The 20,937-nt window shown below is 43.5% G+C and overlaps 1 protein-coding gene across 1 annotated transcript in view; it reads left to right on the forward strand.

Annotated features, from left to right (window-relative positions):
• arhgap39 (Rho GTPase activating protein 39) overlaps positions 1–20,937 on the forward strand; it is a gene marked incomplete at both ends in the record, with an annotated part of 58,891 nt that overhangs the window by 20,828 nt on the left and 17,126 nt on the right. Inside the window, 3 exons of the mRNA XM_084066757.1 lie at positions 3,320–3,484; positions 3,879–4,064; positions 14,738–14,951. Of these exons, the coding sequence (XP_083922883.1) occupies positions 3,320–3,484; positions 3,879–4,064; positions 14,738–14,951 (565 nt within the window). The remainder of the gene's footprint in view (positions 1–3,319; positions 3,485–3,878; positions 4,065–14,737; positions 14,952–20,937) is intronic.

Consider the following 20,937-nt stretch of genomic DNA (forward strand, 5'->3'; position numbering starts at 1 on the left):
GAAAATACGAAGTTGAACTTGAAACATGGAGATACAAGTCTTCTGCCCGACAGTGACTTATAGGTATTTGGCCGCGGACCCCTATTTGAAAAGATTTTGTGCCGACAGCCGATCTACACTGTTTTTGGAGTGTGGAGAAAAAAATGAAAAATACATCTTTAAAAAAGTCAAATAAAATTGCCCAAAATAGGAACACCAGGATCACTAACCCTTCATTTAAAAGGAACGTGTACCCTGCAGCATTAAAGGAACGTGTAGCCTGCAGCATTATAAGGAACGTGTACCCTGCAGCATTAAAAGAAACTCGTACCCCTGCAGCATTAACCCATTGAGACCTGGAATGCAACTGTGTGTCATTTTAAGATATCTTTGGCTATTCAAAAATAGCAGATATACAAGCTCATAGCGCAGCACCGAGTGCCGCGCTATGAGCTTGTTTATCTGCTATTTTTGAAAAATTTTGATTTTTTTAGCAAATCTTTGAATGTATGTTTTTGAAAGCAAACATTTTTTTTACTCAAATCTTTGCTTCTTGGGGTCCCTGGAACAAAACATTTTGAGATGGGGGTCCGCAGCCAAAAACATATAATTTTGGCACTTCTTGACATGAAAAAGTTTGAGAATTATAGCAGTTAGGATTTAGGAGACATTTGTTGGATCCCCAGAAGCAAAGATTTGAGTTACAAATGTTTGCTTTAAAAAATATATATACATTCAAAGATTTTAAAAAAAATAGCAGATCTATCTATATCTATCTATATCTGCTATTTTTGAATAGCCAAAGAAATCCAAAAATGACACACAGATGCGTTCCCGGTCTTAAAGGGCTAAAAGGAAACTTGACTCGGCAACAACTGGGGGCCGAGTCAGACGGAGCTGCCAAGCCAAGCAGCTAGTGAGGTATTGAGCACACAGTCAGTTTATAAGTGAGCTCAACTGTTCCCTTCATGCATCACGGGCCCTCCTGTGGGCCAGGAGGAAGGAGGAGGACGGGCCACGCTGCCTCTTTGTTCCTGGCACACAGATGGATGGGGAAGGTTGGGTCCAGTGATTATTATAGATGTACAGTACCTGACACATCTCTGTCCAGGACTTTCCCTCACCGGGATAAACACTATACAAGATTCAACATTTTATGCCAGAGAAAAGGTGTTTGGTTTTGGTTCCTCAACATTGTAGCAGCAATAACAACAACGACAAAGGAGTAATAGAAATAATAGTAAGAAAAATAACTTAAGTACATGTTAGTATATACTTGATAAGATATCTTGATCTTGAAGGTGCACCTACAGTATGTGTGCACTGAGCAGTTTGTGATGTGTATAAATATCTATGTATATCTATCTATGTATATACATTTACACAATGTGAAAATATTACATCACTCTGACCTTGTACTCAGATTAGAGATACACTCACGCACACACACACACCCGCACGCGTGCGCACACACACAGCGCGCACGCACACACACACACACACACACACACACACACACACACACACACACACACACACACACACACACACACACACACACACACACACACAATGAGACACGTTCCCCACACATACAGTACAAAGTATGCACACAGCTACAGTAGACTGACTCATGGATGTTCTACAGCAGTGGGTTTCAACCCTTTTCATATCAAGGTCCATTATTTATTGGGCATTTGAGCCACAGGACCACCGTTTGACGAGATTTACACTCTCAGACCCAACACTTATTACAAGTATTTTGTTGTTGTTGGATATAATTGTGTCCACAATTCCATGCTGTGTTGGTGTGGTACCATAGGAGAGACGACAGGCAAACGTTGATCAAAATAACAATTCTTCTACATTCTCTAATTGTGTGGGTCCATTTTGTTTAATGTTACACTCTCAAGAGTTAACCCATTAAGACCTGGAACTGTGTCATTTTTAGATTTGAGCTAAAAAGCATTATTTTACACTTTGGGCTATTCAAAAATAGCAGATCTACAAGCTCATAGCGCGGCACCGAGTGCCGCGCTATGAGCTTGTAGATCTGCTATTTTTTTTAAATCGTGAAAATGTGTGCAAATCTTTGAATATATATATATATTTTAAAGCGAACATTTTTAACTCAAATCTTTGCTTCTGGGGGTCCCTGGAACAAAATATTTTGATGGGGGTCCTCGGCCAAATACACATAATTTTGGGGGTCCTTGACATGAAAAAGATTGACCACCACTGATATAGAAACATACGTTTTTTTAAGAATACTGTTGAGATTTAGGAGACATGTAGAATCGGCTTCAGGTCTCAACGGGTTAAAGGAGAATTCTGGTCTAGCCTTTTCTTACCTTTGTCTGATATTATTATGTCTTACTGCACCTCATACTGGTTTGTATCGGGTCCAATAACCTGATTCCCTGCTTGAAATGACAAGCACTTGAATTAGAATGTGAATGTTTGCTGGTGGCTGACAGGATTAGATGTGTGTTTGAACAAGTGTTGGAACATCTTTGTCTCTTGTCTCTTATCTGAGTCCATCAGAGGAAATGGAAAAGTGCTAACCAATGCCAAAATGATGCTCAGCGCTATTTTGTAGCTACACACACGCACGCACACACACACGCACACACACACACACACACACACACACACACACACACACACACACACACACACACACACACACACGCGCACACATTCATTATTAATTATCTTTCATAAAGAGCTAACCACAGGCATTTCCACTTTCAATACAAAAACCCCGCTTTTGTGTCTCCATCCCCCCTCTCTCTCTCTCTCTCTCTCTCTCTCTCTCTCTCTCTCTCTCTCTCTCTCTCTCTCTCTCTCTCTCTCTCTCTGTGTCTCTCTCTCTCAATTCAATTCAAAGGAGCTTTATTGGCATGACAAAACATACGTTTACATTGCCAAAGCAAAAGTGGAACAAAACAATCAAAACAACACCAAATATGCACAATTAAATGGGAATTAAGAAATGTGTAAACAGAGCTTTGTTCAACTTAGAGGGAAAACTATCTTACAAAACTATTAAAATTATGCATTTTCGGCCTGGACCGCTGGCGTAGTGGTCCAGGCACCTAGGCTCAATGTAGCCTGACAGCGTGTCGCGGGTCCGAGTCCCGATCCTGACGGCCATCACTCCCCATCTCTCTCCCCATTTCCTGTCAGCCTAAAAATAAAGTCTGATAAATAAAGGCATAAAAGCCCCAAAACAAATATACCAAAAGAAAATGCTGCATTTTCTGTCAGAAATGGTTCTACATCTATATATGAAAGGTTAGCTTGGTATAAACTCTCTCTCTCTCTCTCTCTCCCTCAGTCAGAGGACCTGGGTGCGTGCGCCCAGTTCGAGGCCAGCAGGAATGCCCGCAACATGATGCCCAGCGCCAGCTGCGGCGTCTTCCCCGAGTTCACCCTGAGGAAGCCCTCGTCGGAGACGGACATAGAGAACTGGGCGTCCAAACACTTCAACAAACACACGCAGGTATACGGAATAACCTAACCCTAACCCTAACCCTAACCCCAACACACACAGGTATACGGAATAACCTAACCCTAACCCTAACCCCAACACACACACAGGTATACAGAATAACCTAACCCCAATCACAGTACAGCGAAGGGTGTACTAATGAGGTGTCCCAACCCCACTTATAGGGGCGGCTACACCGCCCAAAAACAGAAAAAGTGCAAAACCATGGCATCACCTCTAAGTTTCTTTTTGAAACCAAATTTTCTCTCTGCCAAAACTCTCTCTCTCTCTCTCTCTCTCTCTCTCTCTCTCTCTGTCTCTGTCTCTGTCTCTGTCTCTCTCTCTCTCTCTCTCTCTGTCTCTGTCTCTGTGTCTCTCTCTCTCTCTCTCTCTCTCTCTCTCTCAGGGCTTGTTCAGGAGGAAGGTGTCCATCGCCAACATGCTGGCGTGGAGCAGCGAGCCCATCAAGAAGCCCATGATCGTGACGTCGGACCGCAACGTGAAGCGTGAGGCGGTGGAGGTCTTCAAGCTCATCCAGACCTACATGGGGGACCGGCGGTCCAAGGCAGACCCCGTCCAGGTGGCCCTGGAGGTCTGTGAACGTCAATAAAACGTGTATTACTTAGAACTAGAGCATGTGGTTCTCAAACGTTTTCCTTTTTAAGGGCCCCCAGTTTGCCCCAGGGGTGGAAAAAGTACTCAATTTCTCTACTTAAGTAAAAGTATCAATACTGCAATGTATGTAAGAATGCTCCGTTACATGTAAAAGTCCGGAATTCAAAATTGACTTGAGTAAAAGTACAAAAATATTTGCATCGAAATGTACTTAAAGTACCAAAAGTAAAAGTACTCATGCAGAATGTCTCATTGCAAGTTTTCATATGTATAAGTGTGAGCTTGTAGATCGACTATTTTCGAATGGCTGAAATGTAGGGGTGTGCCGATATATGGAAAAAACAAATATCGTTTTTGAAAAAAAACATCATACCAGGACCTCTAGTACTGCTGGTTTTATATCCTACCAGGACCTCTAGTACTGCTGCTTTTATATCCTACCAGGACCTCTAGTACTGCTGGTTTTATATCCTACCGGGACCTCTAGTACTGCTGGTTTTATATCCTACCAGGACCTCTAGTACTGTGGTTCTCAAATGGGGTCCTTTTTTTTATCCCACGATTTTTGTTGTCTCCGCCAGGAGACTATGTTTTCACTTTCCACCCCCCCCCCCCCCCCCCCTCGGCCAAGCTAACATTGGTCAAGCCTCACGTGACACGTGACAATACGTTGAAAGAGTGTGCTCTGATTGGCTAGTGAGACGCATGACGTATAGCGGCCTATAAATAGATGTGTCACTTTGAAAGAGTCTTGGTCTCTTTCAAAGTGAGGTAAGACAGGAATAATCACAAAATGGCTGAGAAATGGCGGAGCAATACATTATGTAGACACACTGGTGTCATCACAATACGTAATATAAATAGCTTAGACAGGATTAATCAAGAACAGTACATTCCAGTACAAACTGATATCACAGTTGATGACAGTTGATAGCACGGTTCTGCTGGCGGAGACTTGTGCTCCGAGGAGCACATTTTCTAGTTTAATTATGTATTTATTATTCATTCATTTCATGGTGTTTTCTTTTTGTTCCTGTTGTCATGGCTGCCAGTTCCCACCTGATGTTGTGTGGGAGTCCCGACTGCTGCAGACCATACTGAATAACTGCTAGCTTGCATACCGTCTTCAGACTAGGACTTAAGTCTAAGATCTGTAAGATGGGCTGTGCATGCTCTCTGTATCCTCCAAAGAGTATGATACGATCTCCTACCGTGCAACACCACCTAGCAGAACGCCAATCCAGGCCTTTCCCCTTGGGCTCAACCTTCCGCCAAGAAAAGGTCTTAGAATTTAACTTCCACAGATCATTGAACTTCCGAACGTCATATGTCATTCTGTGGACGGAACCACCAGATATGTACAGCTCTCCATTGTACGCGTAAGCTAAATGACCACGTCGTCCTTCTGGAAGAAGCTGTGCAGAAGATGTGTTCATCCAACAGTTGGTCTCTGTGTCAAACACACTGATGTTTTTGTAGTATTCCGCCTCTCCCCCATCGCCCCCAAATACAAACATCTTTGTCCCGATGATGGTGGCAGAGTGACGCTCTGAAGCAGGTGGCGGAGTGCCTCTGGTGTTAATTAAAGACCAGACCATTGTACAAGTGTCCAACTTGTAGATGTTATTAGTCAATCCAGTCAGCTTGTTGTATCCTCCATAAACGTACATGACCTTCACCAAGACACAGGCTGAGTGGCCGACCCTCGTTGCAGGAACAAACCCAGAAATCTTGGGCTTTAACCATCTGTGGGTGTCGACATCAAATGCATAAAGAACGTTGTCCCAGTAGTCCCCGCTGACGGTATAAGCCCCAGAATCTCCGACATGCTGTATTCTCTTACAATTCACTTTACCCCCCCAGATGTAGATGATAGATTCTACCAGCACAGCTGTGTGGCCCCAGCGCATGGAGGGAACCTCAAGAGGACATCTTCCTCCTCTTCTAGGTGTCACTGGGGGAAACTTCATCCAGCGTAAAGTCACTGTGTCGAAGGCGCTCACATCAATCTGATCCATGGTGTAGGATGTGTTGTTAAAGTACCCTCCGAAGTAGTACACCTTGTCCCCCACTGGTTCAGCAGCACAAGCAAGCAAGTGTGCCTCTGCTATTATGTCCGGATGCACCGGACCTCTTTTGACGGGCAACGTCCAGCACAACATTCTGTCTCTCTCTCTCTCTCTCTCTCTCGCTCTCTCTCTTTTTCTCCCTGCCTCTCTCTGTCTCTCTGTCCCTGAATTCCTCGCTGTATTAGTGTCTCTCCCAGCCACTCTACATATATCTCCCAATAGATGTCTAGATTCTCTGTTATGGATGTGTGCATCTTCTTATATAAGTTGACCAGAGCTCTATTCTGATGTCACACACAACACAAACCATTGTAGCACAACACCGATTTGCGCAGGCGTTAATATCTACATACATTTATTAGAGAATCATGAAATATTTGTTCGTCAGTGTGTCCTGGCCATAATTATGCATCCACACTGGTAGTTACAGAGTTACTGGCTACCATTCATTGTCAGTGCAAGCCAGCGACAGGAAGATACAAAGTGACACCCGACATTTGTAGCTGCTACAAAATCTATCTAAAATCAAAATCTACAAAGCTATCATTAATGTTGAGCTGGTTGCAGCTACAAGGGCTCACTCTGTCGCGTTTCTTCCACGTCCATTCTATGGAAGAAAGTCAAAACATGTTTCGCATGCTTTACGTGAAATGTGATGTTTAACAACACTGGTCTCTACTGTCTTCATACACAGCTAGAGTGAAGGTAGAGCAAAAGAACAAATGGTTGAAGAATGTCCTTTAGAGCAGTGTTTATCAACCCTGGCAAAGGGCCCAATTTTGGGCCGCGAGTACTGCTGAGGTGTGCCGCGCCGTTTGAAGAAAGTTTAGAGGTCAGGGAGGAGCTAAGACTCTTGGCCGCATAGCAGTACGTTCCCGACATGCATGGTCCCAAATAGGCCGGCCTAGAATCTTTTTTTACCTTACAATTTGAATCCTGCGCCATGTCGGTTGTCCGTTGTATGTATGTATGTATAAGAGTGATGCAACACTGCATCACTCTTACTGTCTGTCTGAAACTTTACACTACATCATCACAACAAACCAACCTGTTACCAAGACGACGATGAGACGGTCGTCCCGAATATGGACACAACGCCAGTGTGACGTCAGCATGACATCACATCCTACCGACGTCAGCATGACATCACATCCTATGCGCCAAAACTTTACACTACATCATCACAACAAACCAACCTGTTACCAAGACGACGATGACGATGAGACGGTCGTCCCGAATATGGACACAACGCCAGTGTGACGTAATCTCACGACACGATGAGACGGTCGTCCCGAATATGGACACAACGCCAGTGTGACGTCAGCATGACATCACATCCTACCGACGTCAGCATGACATCACATCCTACCTATAAATTCTAGGATGCCGTCAGATCGCACCAGTTCGACGGCTTCCATCCTCAACACAACCCACGCCGCCAAAATGACCACCACTTCACCCCACGAAGGAACTCTCTCCACCACAATGACGACAACTTCACCCGACAAAGGTACTCATTCCACTCTGTCTTCTCACACGCCACTTACGCCACGTAATGTATATCTGCAAACTATAAGTAAATGCCAGTGGTGACCCACGCCTGGAGGAGTTCGACAAGTGGACTCTCAGCATTGGCGATGGCACAGCCAATGATGACAACAACTTCGTCTCCATCCCCGAGGACATGTGTTTCCACATTCAAGCCAACACCGCCCTTGACAACACAGCAGAGGAGAACTCCATGAAGGAGTTCTGCAACACCATCTTCCCTGACTTGCCCAACAACTTCACTAACACTGGGTGGATGGATGGCAGATCACTGCTTGCCCCTACCAACAGGGAAGTCGACACCATCAATGACATCATGGAGACCTGGATGCCAGGTACCTCCACCAAGCTCAGCAGTGCTGACACCCTGGAACACGACCAAGACGCAATGCGCTTCAACGTGGAATATCTAAACACCCTCTGCCCCCATGGATTTCCCAGGCACATCATCACCCTCAAGCCTGGCATGCCTTTGATGCTACTCCGCAACATCAGCCCCAAAGACGGACTCTGCAATGGGACAAAACTCTTATTCCAGAGGACCCTCAACAACAAGCTGCTGCTGTGCAAAATAGCAGCCACGCAAAAGGAGGTCCTCATCCCTCGAATAAAGTTCATTCCTGATGCTGGACTTTTCACTTTTGACTGGGCCAGGCGACAGTTTCCAGTCCGCACTGCTTTCGCCACCACCATCAACAAATCACAAGGGCAAACACTTACAACAGTTGGGGTCTGGCTTCGATCCCCTGTCTTCACTCACGGACAGCTCTATGTTGCCAGTTCAAGAACCGGTGACCCAGCAGCCCTGAAGTATGCCATACACCAGCAGGAAAACCACACTGAAAACGTCACTGAAAACGTGGTTTTCACAAAAGTGCTTCTTCCCCACTGAGGTAAGGCTGTCGCATTCTTCCATGTGTCGTTTCTGATTGCTCTACATTACTAACAATGCCTACAACTTCACACAAACATCACTGTCTTCACTCTCACATGATCCATGGTGGACGTCTCACATTGTGTGCTTGACTCCTGCCTTCGCCTTTTCTCCCATTCTGCAGGCTCTGCCATGACAACCTGTGGGCCTGACGACGTCGCCACTGTCTTTCACACCATTTCATTCGTATACACCTTTTACACCAATAAACTGCTCACTTCATCTCCTGCCATTTGGTCTCTCTTTTAACATTGTACACCACTGCACACTGCTCACAGGTCTGCCATGCCAGGTGTGAGTAATCACAAAGTGGGTTTGGGTCATTGCAGAGGTGATGCACGTCACCTCTTTGTGAAGTGGGTATTTTCAAAGCCTGCCGTGGATTTAAGGGAGCACAAAACTCTCTCTCACACTGTGAGGTGCCTGTCATGGGGCACTGCCAAGTGGACGACGCGTCGCGCTAGACGTTCGGGCCGCGTAGCGGCCCGAACTTCTAGTAGTCCTACAATCTGTAATCAGCATGGCCCAGGTTATTGTGTGGTTGAAGGAGGCTCTCTTGAAATAGGTTCCAAAGTGACGCCTTTTACTGTAGATTGTCAGTGTCATATGACAGATTACTTGGAGGCCGGTCTATGACGTCAAATATATGATCAGTACTGTGACGTCAGCACCGTGTGCCTGTCTATATCAGAACCCAGCATCGACCAGGTTATTGTGCGGGTAGAATAGACACAAAGTATTTTGAAGACAGTTTTGACATCAGCCCATCTACGATGACAGCAATCTATGACGTCAACACTGGTATCAGTGTTGTGACATCTGGCATGTCCATATTTGGGCATAATATCTACTATAAGGTTCAATTGTATGTTGGGGCGGGTGTTATCTGTGTGTCTTCATTATGCCCAACTATCTCTATCTATCTGTCTGTCTGTCTGTCTGTCTGTCTGTCTGTCTGTCATTGTTTTCACTCTCCGTCCCCCCCCCCCTCGGCCAAGCTAACATTGGTCAAGCCTCACGTGACACGTGACAATACGTTGAAAGAGTGTGCTCTGATTGGCTAGTGAGACGCATGACGTATAGCGGCCTATAAATAGATGTGTCACTTTGAAAGAGTCTTGGTCTCTTTCAAAGTGAGGTAAGACAGGAGTAATCACGAAATGGCTGAGAAATGGCGGAGCAATACATTATGTAGACACACTGGTGTCATCACAATACGTAATATAAATAGCTTAGACAGGATTAATCAAGAACAGTACATTCCAGTACAAACTGATATCACAGTTGATGACAGTTGATAGCACGGTTCTGCTGGCGGAGACTTGTGCTCCGAGGAGCACATTTTCTACCCAGTGCCAATGCCTAAGCTGTAATCCTGGGCGCTACTCTCCCTCTGCCGCCTAGGTAGAGCCCTGAACTGAGCTCATGCCTCCTTCAATGCATGAGGAGTTAGCAGGTCGCTTCTTATCACCTGACAGGGGGGAGTTTCCCCGGTAGGACGTAGTGTGTGGAAGGAACGCGTTATTCCAACCAGTTCCTTTCCCTCCATCAGGCGCCCCGGCTGACCAGGGGGAGGCAGTATAGAGACCAAGATTACTGCATGTTTTTTTGTGAGGGTACCTACCCTAGGGGACACGGGGAGAACATGCAATAACAGAAAGACCCTTTCACCAACCCCACCTATAGTCAGGGGATATTAAAAAAGTCTTGGAATAAATTCCTTACCAAAAAAAATCTTCACCAATGTGTTTGTAAAGGTGTCTAGTAACACATCTCACAAAGACTGAAATGCAGTATCCCTAGGAGAATTGTTGACAGCTCCCTAAAGTTGGGGTACCATCCATAACCTTGGTTAAAGAAAATCCCCCCCAAAAAAACAAAATTTAATTCTGTTTTAAGTAGCATGTGAGGTGTCAAACTAGGGTGTTTTTATGATTCTGAATCCATTGCAATCATTTGTTTTGCACCAAAACCACTCCTTGGGCTAAAAACGGCCCAATCTCAATGGGCTTTTTACACAAAAAGTATACATGGCTATGGCCGTTTTTAGCCCAAGGAGTGGTTTTGGTGCAAAACAAATGATTGCAATGGATTCAGAATCATAAAAACACCCTAGTTTGACACCTCACATGCTACTTAAAACAGAATTCAATTTTGATTTTTTTTTGGGGGATTTTTTTTTAACCAAGGTTATGGTGGGTACCCCAACTTTAAGGAGCTGTCAAAAATTCTCCTAGGGATACTGCATTTCAGTCTTTGTGAGATGTGTTACTAGACACCTTTACAAACACATTGGTGAAGATTTTTTTTGGTAAGGAATTTATTCCAAGATTGGAAAATATTATGCTAATATCCCCTGACTACTAGGGTATGGACACTGATGACGCGGAGGAGAGAACACGCCCACAGCGTCCCCGGCGGGAATTCGAACTTCTAGCTGTGAGGCTACCGACTGCGCCACCATGCCCCCTATTATTATTATTAATAGAGGTCCTGGTAGGATAGAAAATAAACAAATCTAGAGGTCCTGGTAGTATAGAAAATCAGCAGTGCCGCAGTTCCCTGTCAAAGTCAAATGTATTTATAAAGCACGTTTGAAAACACTTGTCATTGACCAGAGTGCTGTACAATATCACAAACACAGAAATCAAAGAGACAAACAATAGGACATACAGCTTAACCCATTGAGACCTGGAACTGTGTCATTTTTAGATTTGAGCTAAAAAGCATTATTTCACACTTTGGGCTATTCAAAAATAGCAGATATACAAGCTCATAGCGCGGCACCGAGTACCGCGCTATGAGCTTGTAGATCTGCTATTTTTGAAAATTTGTGAAAATGTGTGCAAATCTTTGAATATAATTATTTTAAAGCGAACATTTTTAGCTCAAATCTTTGCTTCTGGGGGGTCCCTGGAACAAAATATTTTGATGGGGGTCCGTGGCCAAATACATATAATTTTGGGGGTCCTTGACATGAAAAAGATTGAGCACCACTGATATAGAAACATACATTTTTCAAAAAACTGTTGGGATTTAGGAGACATGTACTGTAGAATCGGCTTCAGGTCTCAATGGGTTAAAAGCAAATGAATAAAACAGGGTCTTGCTGTGCTTAATTTGTAAATTATTAGGTGCTGGAGCCCATAAGCCTGATTTTGTTTTATTTTTTGGTATAAAATGAATTGATTTAACCGTATGCCTTTAATAGCCTCTGAAAGGCCAAATAACAACCTGGGGCTACGGTTTACTCATCAAAGAATGCATTTTAACCAAGCTTTCTCATAAATATTAGTCATTTTTATTTATTTATGAACGATTAACAATTATGTCCACAAATAGGAGGTGGAGGTGTGTAGAAACATATTTCTCTCTCCTACATTGTCTCCCTCTGAGTTTTCATACTGTCTTTCTCTCTCTCTCTCTCTCTCTCTCTCTCTCTCTCTCTCTCTCTCTCTCTCTCTGTTGTCCTACAGTCTGTCTGTGCGTAGTATTGCAACGGTGGAAAATGTAATTAGGTACCAGAGATGCTCATAGGCCTGCGTCCTGCGTCGCTGACGCACAATATTGCGAAAGGACGCATTCATGACACCGTCGTGGCACTAGAGTTGTCACCAACAACAGAGAAAAATATAAAAATAATTCGCGGTAATTTTTTTTTTTTACCGCGAATATTTTACAAATCCACGGGACACCACCATTTTGCATGGCCACGTCCTACTTTATCCTACTTTATAATCAATAAAATCCACGTAGAAATCGTCTTAGAAAGACGATAAAAACATCAATAATAATCCACGGGAGCCGCCATTTTGCCATATGCTCAGACCGAATTCTTTAGGGCACCACGTAGGGTGTGAATTTTTGTGGGACTCATAAAATGTCCCTGGGACCCATTTAAAAGACCACCCATTACATTGAAAACCTAGGGAAGCATATATATATATATATATATATATATATATATATACACACACACACACACACACACACACACACACACATTAAAAAAGAATTGTACCATTGCTGTCATGGATGTGCCTCTTTTGTAGAGCTACATGATTATGGCAAAACGTATAACCACTATGGGTCCAGATTGAGATTAGTTATAAAATATATATACATTCAGTATTCGGTATTTGGCGTTAAAATCTATTCGGCCGAATATTGGGTGCATCCCTAACGAATCTATAAGACACGTTGGAAGATGCTCCGAGATCACTGGCTGTTGGAAAATACAAGTGACAATGCGTCAACGCGCCGTGCAATGCATTGTGAGCTTGTAGATCTGCCATTTTCAAAAGATTTTATACATTTGAAAACTTGTGAAATGTGACATTCTGCATAATGAGTACTTTCTACTCTTGGTACTTTATAAAGGATAAAGGATAATTCCTTTTAACAGGTCGTTCATGAAAGTCCTTGCGGTCTTGTTTCCAATGAGAACCTGTGAGCAATTAGGGGTTAAGAGTCTTGCTCAGGGACAAATTTCATTTCATCGACACATATGCTGACCTGGTCTGGAATCGAACCTGGGGCAACCAGGGCCTCTGGCTCCCTAGGCAGGCTCACTAACCACTCAGCTATGGCCGCCCCCACTTTAAGTACATTTTGATGCCAATACTTTTGTACTTTTACGCAAGTAAATTTTTAATTCTGGACTTCTACTTGTAACAGAGTATATCGGCAGTATTTATACTTTTACTAAGTAAAACATTTGAGTACTTTTCCCACCACTGCATCACCCTATATACGTATAGTCATGCCTCATCACGGTAACATCAAAATAAGGCCGTAATGCCAGCCTATACGCTGCACCATCACGCCCACAGAATGCTGCCTGTAATCATGAAGGAAGCTTTTCTTATGGCCTGTAAGAATTCCATCCCAGAGAAGTGCTGAGACGGCACAGACCTGCACCGGGGCTTTAACTCATAAAGACCTGGAACGCATCTGTGTCATTGTAAGATTTCTTTGGCTATTCAAAAATAGCAGATCTACAAGCTCGTAGCGCGGCACCGAGTGCCGCGCTACAAGCTTGTAGATCTGCTATTTTTGAAAAATCGTCAAAAATGTGTGCAAATCCTTGAATATATATATATTTTTTTAAAGCGAACATTTTTGACTCTCTTACAACTTCGGGGGGGTCCCTGGAACAAAATATTATGAGATGCGGGGGTCCACGGCCATATAATTTTTGAGAACCACTGATATTATAGCAAATATGTTTTTTTCAAAAAACTGTTAGGATTTAGAAGACATTTGTAGAATCCCCCAGAAGCAAAGATTTGAGTTACAAATGTTCGCTTTAAAAATACATATATCCAAAGATTTGCACACATTTAAAAAAAAAATAGCAGATCTACAAGCTCATAGTGCGGCACTCAGTGCCGCACTATGAGCTTGTATATCTGCTATTTTTGAATAGCCAAAGAAATCTAAAAATGACACACAGATGCGTTCCCGGTCTTAATGGGTTAACTGAGAGGCTGTGCCTCTTTCACGGCTCACATCACAAAGCATACGAGGACATCCTTCACATAAAACATTGTGAGAGGAGGAGGAAGAGGCATTCGGATTGTGTTACTTAAACTCAAAGTGGCAAAACCGCAATGTATAGGAAAGCTCTGTTACAAGTTAAAGAGCTTAAACGTCCTTACAAAAGTATATTGGAATCAAAATGAACTTAAAGGACCAAACATAAAAGTACTCATGCGCACATTTCTTTGAAGATTTTTCAAAATGTTCCTACTGTCTCTCTCTCTCTGTCTGTCTGTCTCTTTAGCCCTATTTTATACCTAGGCTATTTTCAAACATTTTAGTACTTTTACTTTTGGTACTTTTAAGTACATTTTGATACCAATACTTTTGTACTTTTACTCAAGCAAATTTAGAATTCCGGACTTTTACTTGTAACAGAGTACGTCTACATTGCAATATTGATACTTTTACTTAAGTAAAACAATGTAGTACTTTTCCCACCACTGGTCAAATACATACAATATCATTACAACATCTGACGTCTCTGTCTCTCTTTCCCTGCCCCTCTCTCTCTCTCTCTCTCTCTCTCTCTCTCTCTCTCTCCCGGTGTTGACCTAGGTGGCGACGCGCGGCTGGAGCAACCAGGGCGTGCGTGACGAGCTGTACATCCAGCTGTGTCGTCAGACCACGGAGAACTTCCGCTACGACAGCCTGGAGCGTGGCTGGGAGCTCATGGCCATCTGCCTGGCCTTCTTCCCCCCCACACCGCGCTTCCACTCCTACCTGGAGGGCTACATATGCAGACACATGGACCCCCTCAACGACACTAAAGGTACATATGCAGACACATGGACCCCCTCAACCACACTAAAGGTACATATGCAGACACATGGACCCCCTCAATGACACTAAAAGTACATATGCAGACACATGGACCCCCTCAATGACACTAAAGGTACATATGCAGACACATGGACCCCCTCAATGACACTAAAGGTACATATGCAGACACATGGACCCCCTCAATGACACTAAAGGTACATATGCAGACACATGGACCCCCTCAATGACACTAAAGGTAATCCCTCAAGAACAGATTCTGCTCTGCGTTTGAATCTGTCGGTAGCCGTGTTGACAACCCGTGCGCATTGGTTACAAGTGGGCGTGCTTATCAGATCAGATTTACCCAATCAAATGTAGTGGGCGGGATTTACGTGTGTGTGCCGTTCCTTCCCCACTAGAAACAAGCCATTTAACAATAGCGTCCTCGAAGCCGACAAGACCACGGAAAGTTAGAAACATTTTAACTTGCTCTTTCATCATAGAAACAAGTGGGCTTATAACCAAAACCATCCATGTTCTTTGGGAGAAGTGGTGTTAGTGTTCCGTGGAGAAATATTGTTAGTCAGAATCTCCGGTTTAGCAAAAAGTGACGTTGAGTGCCAAAACCGCGATTCTCCGTGAAGTCAATCTTTTTTTTTCTCTCGTTTTTTTCCACAAGGGGGGGGGGGGGGCTAGCGCAGCTCTGGAACCACCCACGGTGACTCTGAGAAGGAAGGGACAAATGTTGTACTTTTGACTCCACTACGTTTCTAGGAAGTGACCCCCCAGAGACAAACTTACTGAAATACCCTCTTAAAGACCTATTTCACCGTGCCAAAAAAACTGGCTCCCGTCCGCTCCCATTCTATCTCCTAGCAAAAAAACTCCATATTTCCTTAACTTTTTACAGTGGGGAAAACGACTAATTTTCTATCCGAGATCACTCCGCCATGGTGACTCGCGTGAGAGATGTTATTGTTCCAGGCGTTAGCCAGGACCATCCACCATCGTGCACGCATATATTGTTTACAATCGGGTGCTCGTCGTGGAGTCTGCAGCTGTAAACAGCGTAGCGTTACAAACGGTGAGATCTCTGGCACTCAACGTCACTTTTTTAATAAAACTCTGGCACCGAATGTGTTAAAACCTATACGCATGGGATATTTGAAAATAGCAGATCTACAAGCTTGCCAGGCGTCGCGTTGCGAGCTTGTAGATCTGCTAATTTTGGGTGTCCTTGACATGAAAATGTTTGAGAACCACTGATAAAGCAACATAAGTTTTTCAGAAAACTGTTAGGATTTAGAAGACATTTGTAGAATCAGCCTCAGGTCTTAATGGGCTAAAGCAGGGGTCTTCAACAGGGCGTCAGGGACCCCTAGGGGGTCCTCAGAGTTACTACAGGGGATCCACCAAATCTTTGTGTGATATGATTTTTTTTTTTTACCTTAACCACTTGAACCCTAGCATCCCTTTTCTGAGGAGAACTTCAACCAAAAATAGCAGATCTACAAGCTCACAACGCCTCGCGCTGTGAGGCGTTGTGAGCTTGTAGATCGGCTATTTTTGGCAAAGAGGTATAGGTGAAGAGGGGAAAAAGAGCAGAACAAGTAAACATAAAAAGGTAAATCTGAAACATAATTTTATACAATATAGAGGGGGTCCCTGCTTCATCTCTCTCTCTCAGCTAGGGGGTCCTTAGCCTGAAAACGTTGAAGACCCCTGGGTTAAAGGATCTCGCTCTAGTTTGATAATATTGTAAAGGACTGTGTAAAGAAATGGGAAACTGTCATATAACCAACATACTCCTTAAACTGTCATATAACCAACGTACTCCCAAGACACGTGAAGGATAAAGTAACGAGTTATCGGAGCTGAAAGAAATAAAGCTTATGACTTTCACTCGACATTTCAAGACAAATTTTGTACTTTTGACTCCTCTACGTTTCTAGGAAGTCACCCCCCAGAGACACACTTACTAAAATACCCTCTTAAAGACCTATTTATTTCTTAACCACTTAAGACCTATTTCAAAAATACTTAGTAGACGATCTACAAGGGTTGGGAGCTTTCTTCTGGTATGATATACAACCATCAGTACTAGAGGTCCTGGTAGGACATAAAACCATCAGTACTAGAGGTCCTGGTAGGACATAAAACCATCAGTACTAGAGGTCCTGGTAGGACATAAAACCATCAGTACTAGAGGTCCTGGTAGGAGATAAAACCATCAGTGCTAGAGGTCCTGGTAGGATATAAAAAACATCAGTACTAGAGGTCCTGGTAGGATATAAAAAACATCAGTACTAGAGGTCCTGGTAGGATATAAAACCAGCAGTACTAGAGGTCCTGGTAGGAGATAAAACCAACATTACTAGAGGTCCTGGTAGGAGATAAAACCAACATTACTAGAGGTCCTGGTAGGATATAAAAAACATCAGTACTAGAGGTCCTGGTAGGATATAAAACCAGCAGTACTAGAGGTCCTGGTAGGAGATAAAACCAACAGTACTAGAGGTCCTGGTAGGAGATAAAACCAACATTACTAGAGGTCCTGGTAGGATATAAAAAACATCAGTACTAGAGGTCCTGGTAGGATATAAAACCATCAGTACTAGAGGTCCTGGTAGGATATAAAAGCAGCAGTACTAGAGTTTGGTTGAGGACCATGTCCTCCTGACCTGCCTGTGTCTGTGTAGTTTGTCACTGAGGTCATGGAGGTGGTAAAATCAAAATAGTAAATGCACCATTTACCATTTTATTACACCACCATTTATACAGCACCTTTATTATGCAAAGCACTTCACAATGTGCATTACATTCACACACCGACGACAGAGGAAGCAGTGCAAGGCACCAACCTGCTCGTCGGGAGCAGTTAGACCAGTGGTTCTCAAACTTTTTCATGTCAAGGACCCCTAAATTGATATACATTTGGCCGCGGACCACCATTTGAAAATGTTTTTGTGCCAGGGACCCCCAGAAGCAACAACATCAGTTAATTTTCACTTTAAAAAAATATAATTATTCAGAGATATGCACGCCTTTTCAAGGTTTTTCAAAAATAGCAGATCTACAAGCTCATAGCGCGGCACTCGGTGCCGCGCTATGAGCTTGTAGATCTGCTATTTTTAAATAGCCAAAGCTAAGTGGTTAAAAATGATTGTGACGCTATGTTAACTCATTTAGCTGGGGACCCCCTGGTACTCCCTCAAGGACCACTGGTGGTCCCCGGACCACTGGTTGAAAACCTCTGAGTTAGAGGGTTCAGTGTCTTGCTCAAGGACACTTCCACACTTAACTCTGGCACTAAACGTTGTGAAGTCCCTCAGTGAAGTACAGCGGCAGAGCCATCTGTCACGCCTGAAGCTCAGAAGCACCTTCCTCACTTCTGCGCACGTGCAGTAACACGTAATGGCTGCTTATATCTAACCTTTATATTGTACCATCACTTATAATACTTCTACAATACATTATGATATTTGACAGCTTGTAAGAGTCTGGATGTCTCCACTATAGGCCTAATAGCTATTGTTTAGGTACAGCTTATCTTGTTATGGTTCAGTTTGTCCTTGAAGCAGCTAACAGTATAACTATGATCTTTACCCTGTGCTCCAGGCAGAACGTGTTAATGTACTTCTGACCATGCACATCATAAAGCATAATCACCACCAAATAGAATATTGTCTCGACTCCTATGTGCCTCATCGATTGCTGATTGATCCAGAATTCCACGACACCCCCAAACACGTTGAGAGCCTGTAGATCCACTATTTTCGCTATTTTAGAAATGGGGCTTAAGTGGTAACCTAATTTTTTGCCACCCCCTATTTCTTTCTGAAATGACGCCTCTGAAGTCAGTGTGTGGATTTGTGTTGTTTTGCAGCTGATCCAGTGTATTTTCACTGGACTTGCATCATGTGAAGGACTCCCACATTAAATGTACTAGGAGGGTACCGGCCATAGAGTTAAAAATCACACCCTGTGTGAAGAGAGTGGTGCCTTTGATGAGCCCCGTATTGTCATCACCCGTGTTCAAATCAAATCAAGCTTTATTTATATAGCACATTTACAAACAGGCAAGCTGAACCAAAGTGCTGTACAGGCAAATTCAAGAACATCAATGCAAAAACAACAGAGCAAATTCACAAAACATTTAAAAGCAGCAAAGAACATATTAGATTACATATAGGTACATAGCTAATGCGTACATAGACATAATTATAAATGGAGTCGGTTAAAAGCAAACCATGTGAATTAGATGCTATTAAAAGCGAGGGAAAAAAGATAAGTTTTAAGTTTGGCCTTGTCATCAATGTTTGTTTATTGGACATACATACATACGGAAAAAGTCAGATATAGGAGTGGTTGGCACCACTCAAAAATAATAGAGAGGGCACCGGATATCCCCTCCCATCCACTTGCATTGAGTTGCTCACATAGCGCATGGGCCGAAACCACCCCTTCTTCCGGGTTGTGAAACATGATGGCCGAGGCCTATTTGGGCCTTCTGCGCGTCACTTCTGTGACGCACACCTCAATGCGCAGCCCTGTGTGCAAGCTCATGCGCAAGCTTGTGAGTCGAGCCCATTGGTCTAAACCGTTTTCGCTCGTTCATGTACAGTTGCCGGGTTGGGTTAGCCAATCAGGGACTTATACTGACTTAGAGGCACAAGCGTGACTTGACGCGCCCGGTCTGAAAACACTGTCCGACTTATGCCAGGGGTTTGTGTCACAGACACATATTACAGTATATAAGTGCTCGGGACCCCCTAGAACCCCTCAAGGACCCCTATGGGTCCCTCGACCCCATTTGGAGAACCACTGGCCCTCCTTGAGAACCACTGGTGTGCTTCTTTCATTCTGTGTTGAAAGGGAAAGAGGTGTGTGTGTGTGTGTGTGTGTGTGTGTGTGTGTGTGTGTGTGTGTGTGTGTGTGTGTGTGTGTGTGTGTGTGTGTGTGTGTGTGTGTGTGTGTGTGTGTGTGTGTGTGTGTGTGTGTGTGTGTGTGTGTGTGTGTTAGCGTGTGTGTGTGTGTTAGCGTGTGCGCGTGCGTGCATGTGTTTTGCATGCAGGTCTCTGCCTCACTGGGTGTGACAGCTAATGAATTGTTTTTCAATTAACTCCAGCTCCAGAGGCAAGGTGACATGTGGCCAAACTCTGTGCTTTGGCTGACTCACTGTTTTCATATTGGCAGTCAGAAGTGGCAGTACTCGCATGTTATTACTTAAGTACGGTACTTGAGTAAATGTACTTAAGTTACTTTCCACCCCTGCATGCGGTTTTCCTATTGGCATCAGAGTGGCAGTGGTGCAGTCTGTGGTACACTGCTGAGATTTCCCAGAATGCTGTGCAACAAAAGAGTTGAAATGAGCTGAACCATTATTGACCAGTGGTGGAAAGTAACTAAGTACATTTACTTAAGTACTGTAATTAACCCATTAAGACCTGGAACGCATCTGTGTCACTTTTTGATTTGAGCTAAAAAAGCATTATTTTACACTTTGGCTATTTGAAAAATCGTGAAAATGTGTGCAAATCTTTGAATATATATTATTTTAAAGCAAAGATTAACTCAAATCTTTGCTTCTGGGGGTCCCTGGAACAAAATATTTTGAGATGGGGGTTCGCGGCCAAATTCATATCATTTTGGGGGTCCTTGACATGAAAAAGTTTAGAAAACACTGATTTAGAAACATACGTTTTTCAGAAAACTGTTAGGATTTAGAAGACATTTTGCAGAATCGGAACCTCAGACCTATTTAGACCTGAGGCCGATTCCAAAAAACGCCTTCTAAATCCTGAGCACGGGGCAGAGATCATAGTTATACTGTTGTTAGCTGCTTCAAGGACAAACTGAACCATAACAAGATACTGTAGGCTGTACCAACACAATAGCTATTAGGCCTAGTGGAGACATTTAGGCTTTTTACATTTTGAATTCCGGACTTTGACTTGTAACACAGTACTTCTACATTGCGGTATTGATACTTTTAC

Source organism: Gymnoscopelus microlampas (assembly GCF_963454915.1).
Source record: "Gymnoscopelus microlampas genome assembly, chromosome: 9".
Classification (NCBI taxonomy): Eukaryota; Metazoa; Chordata; class Actinopteri; order Myctophiformes; family Myctophidae; genus Gymnoscopelus; species Gymnoscopelus microlampas.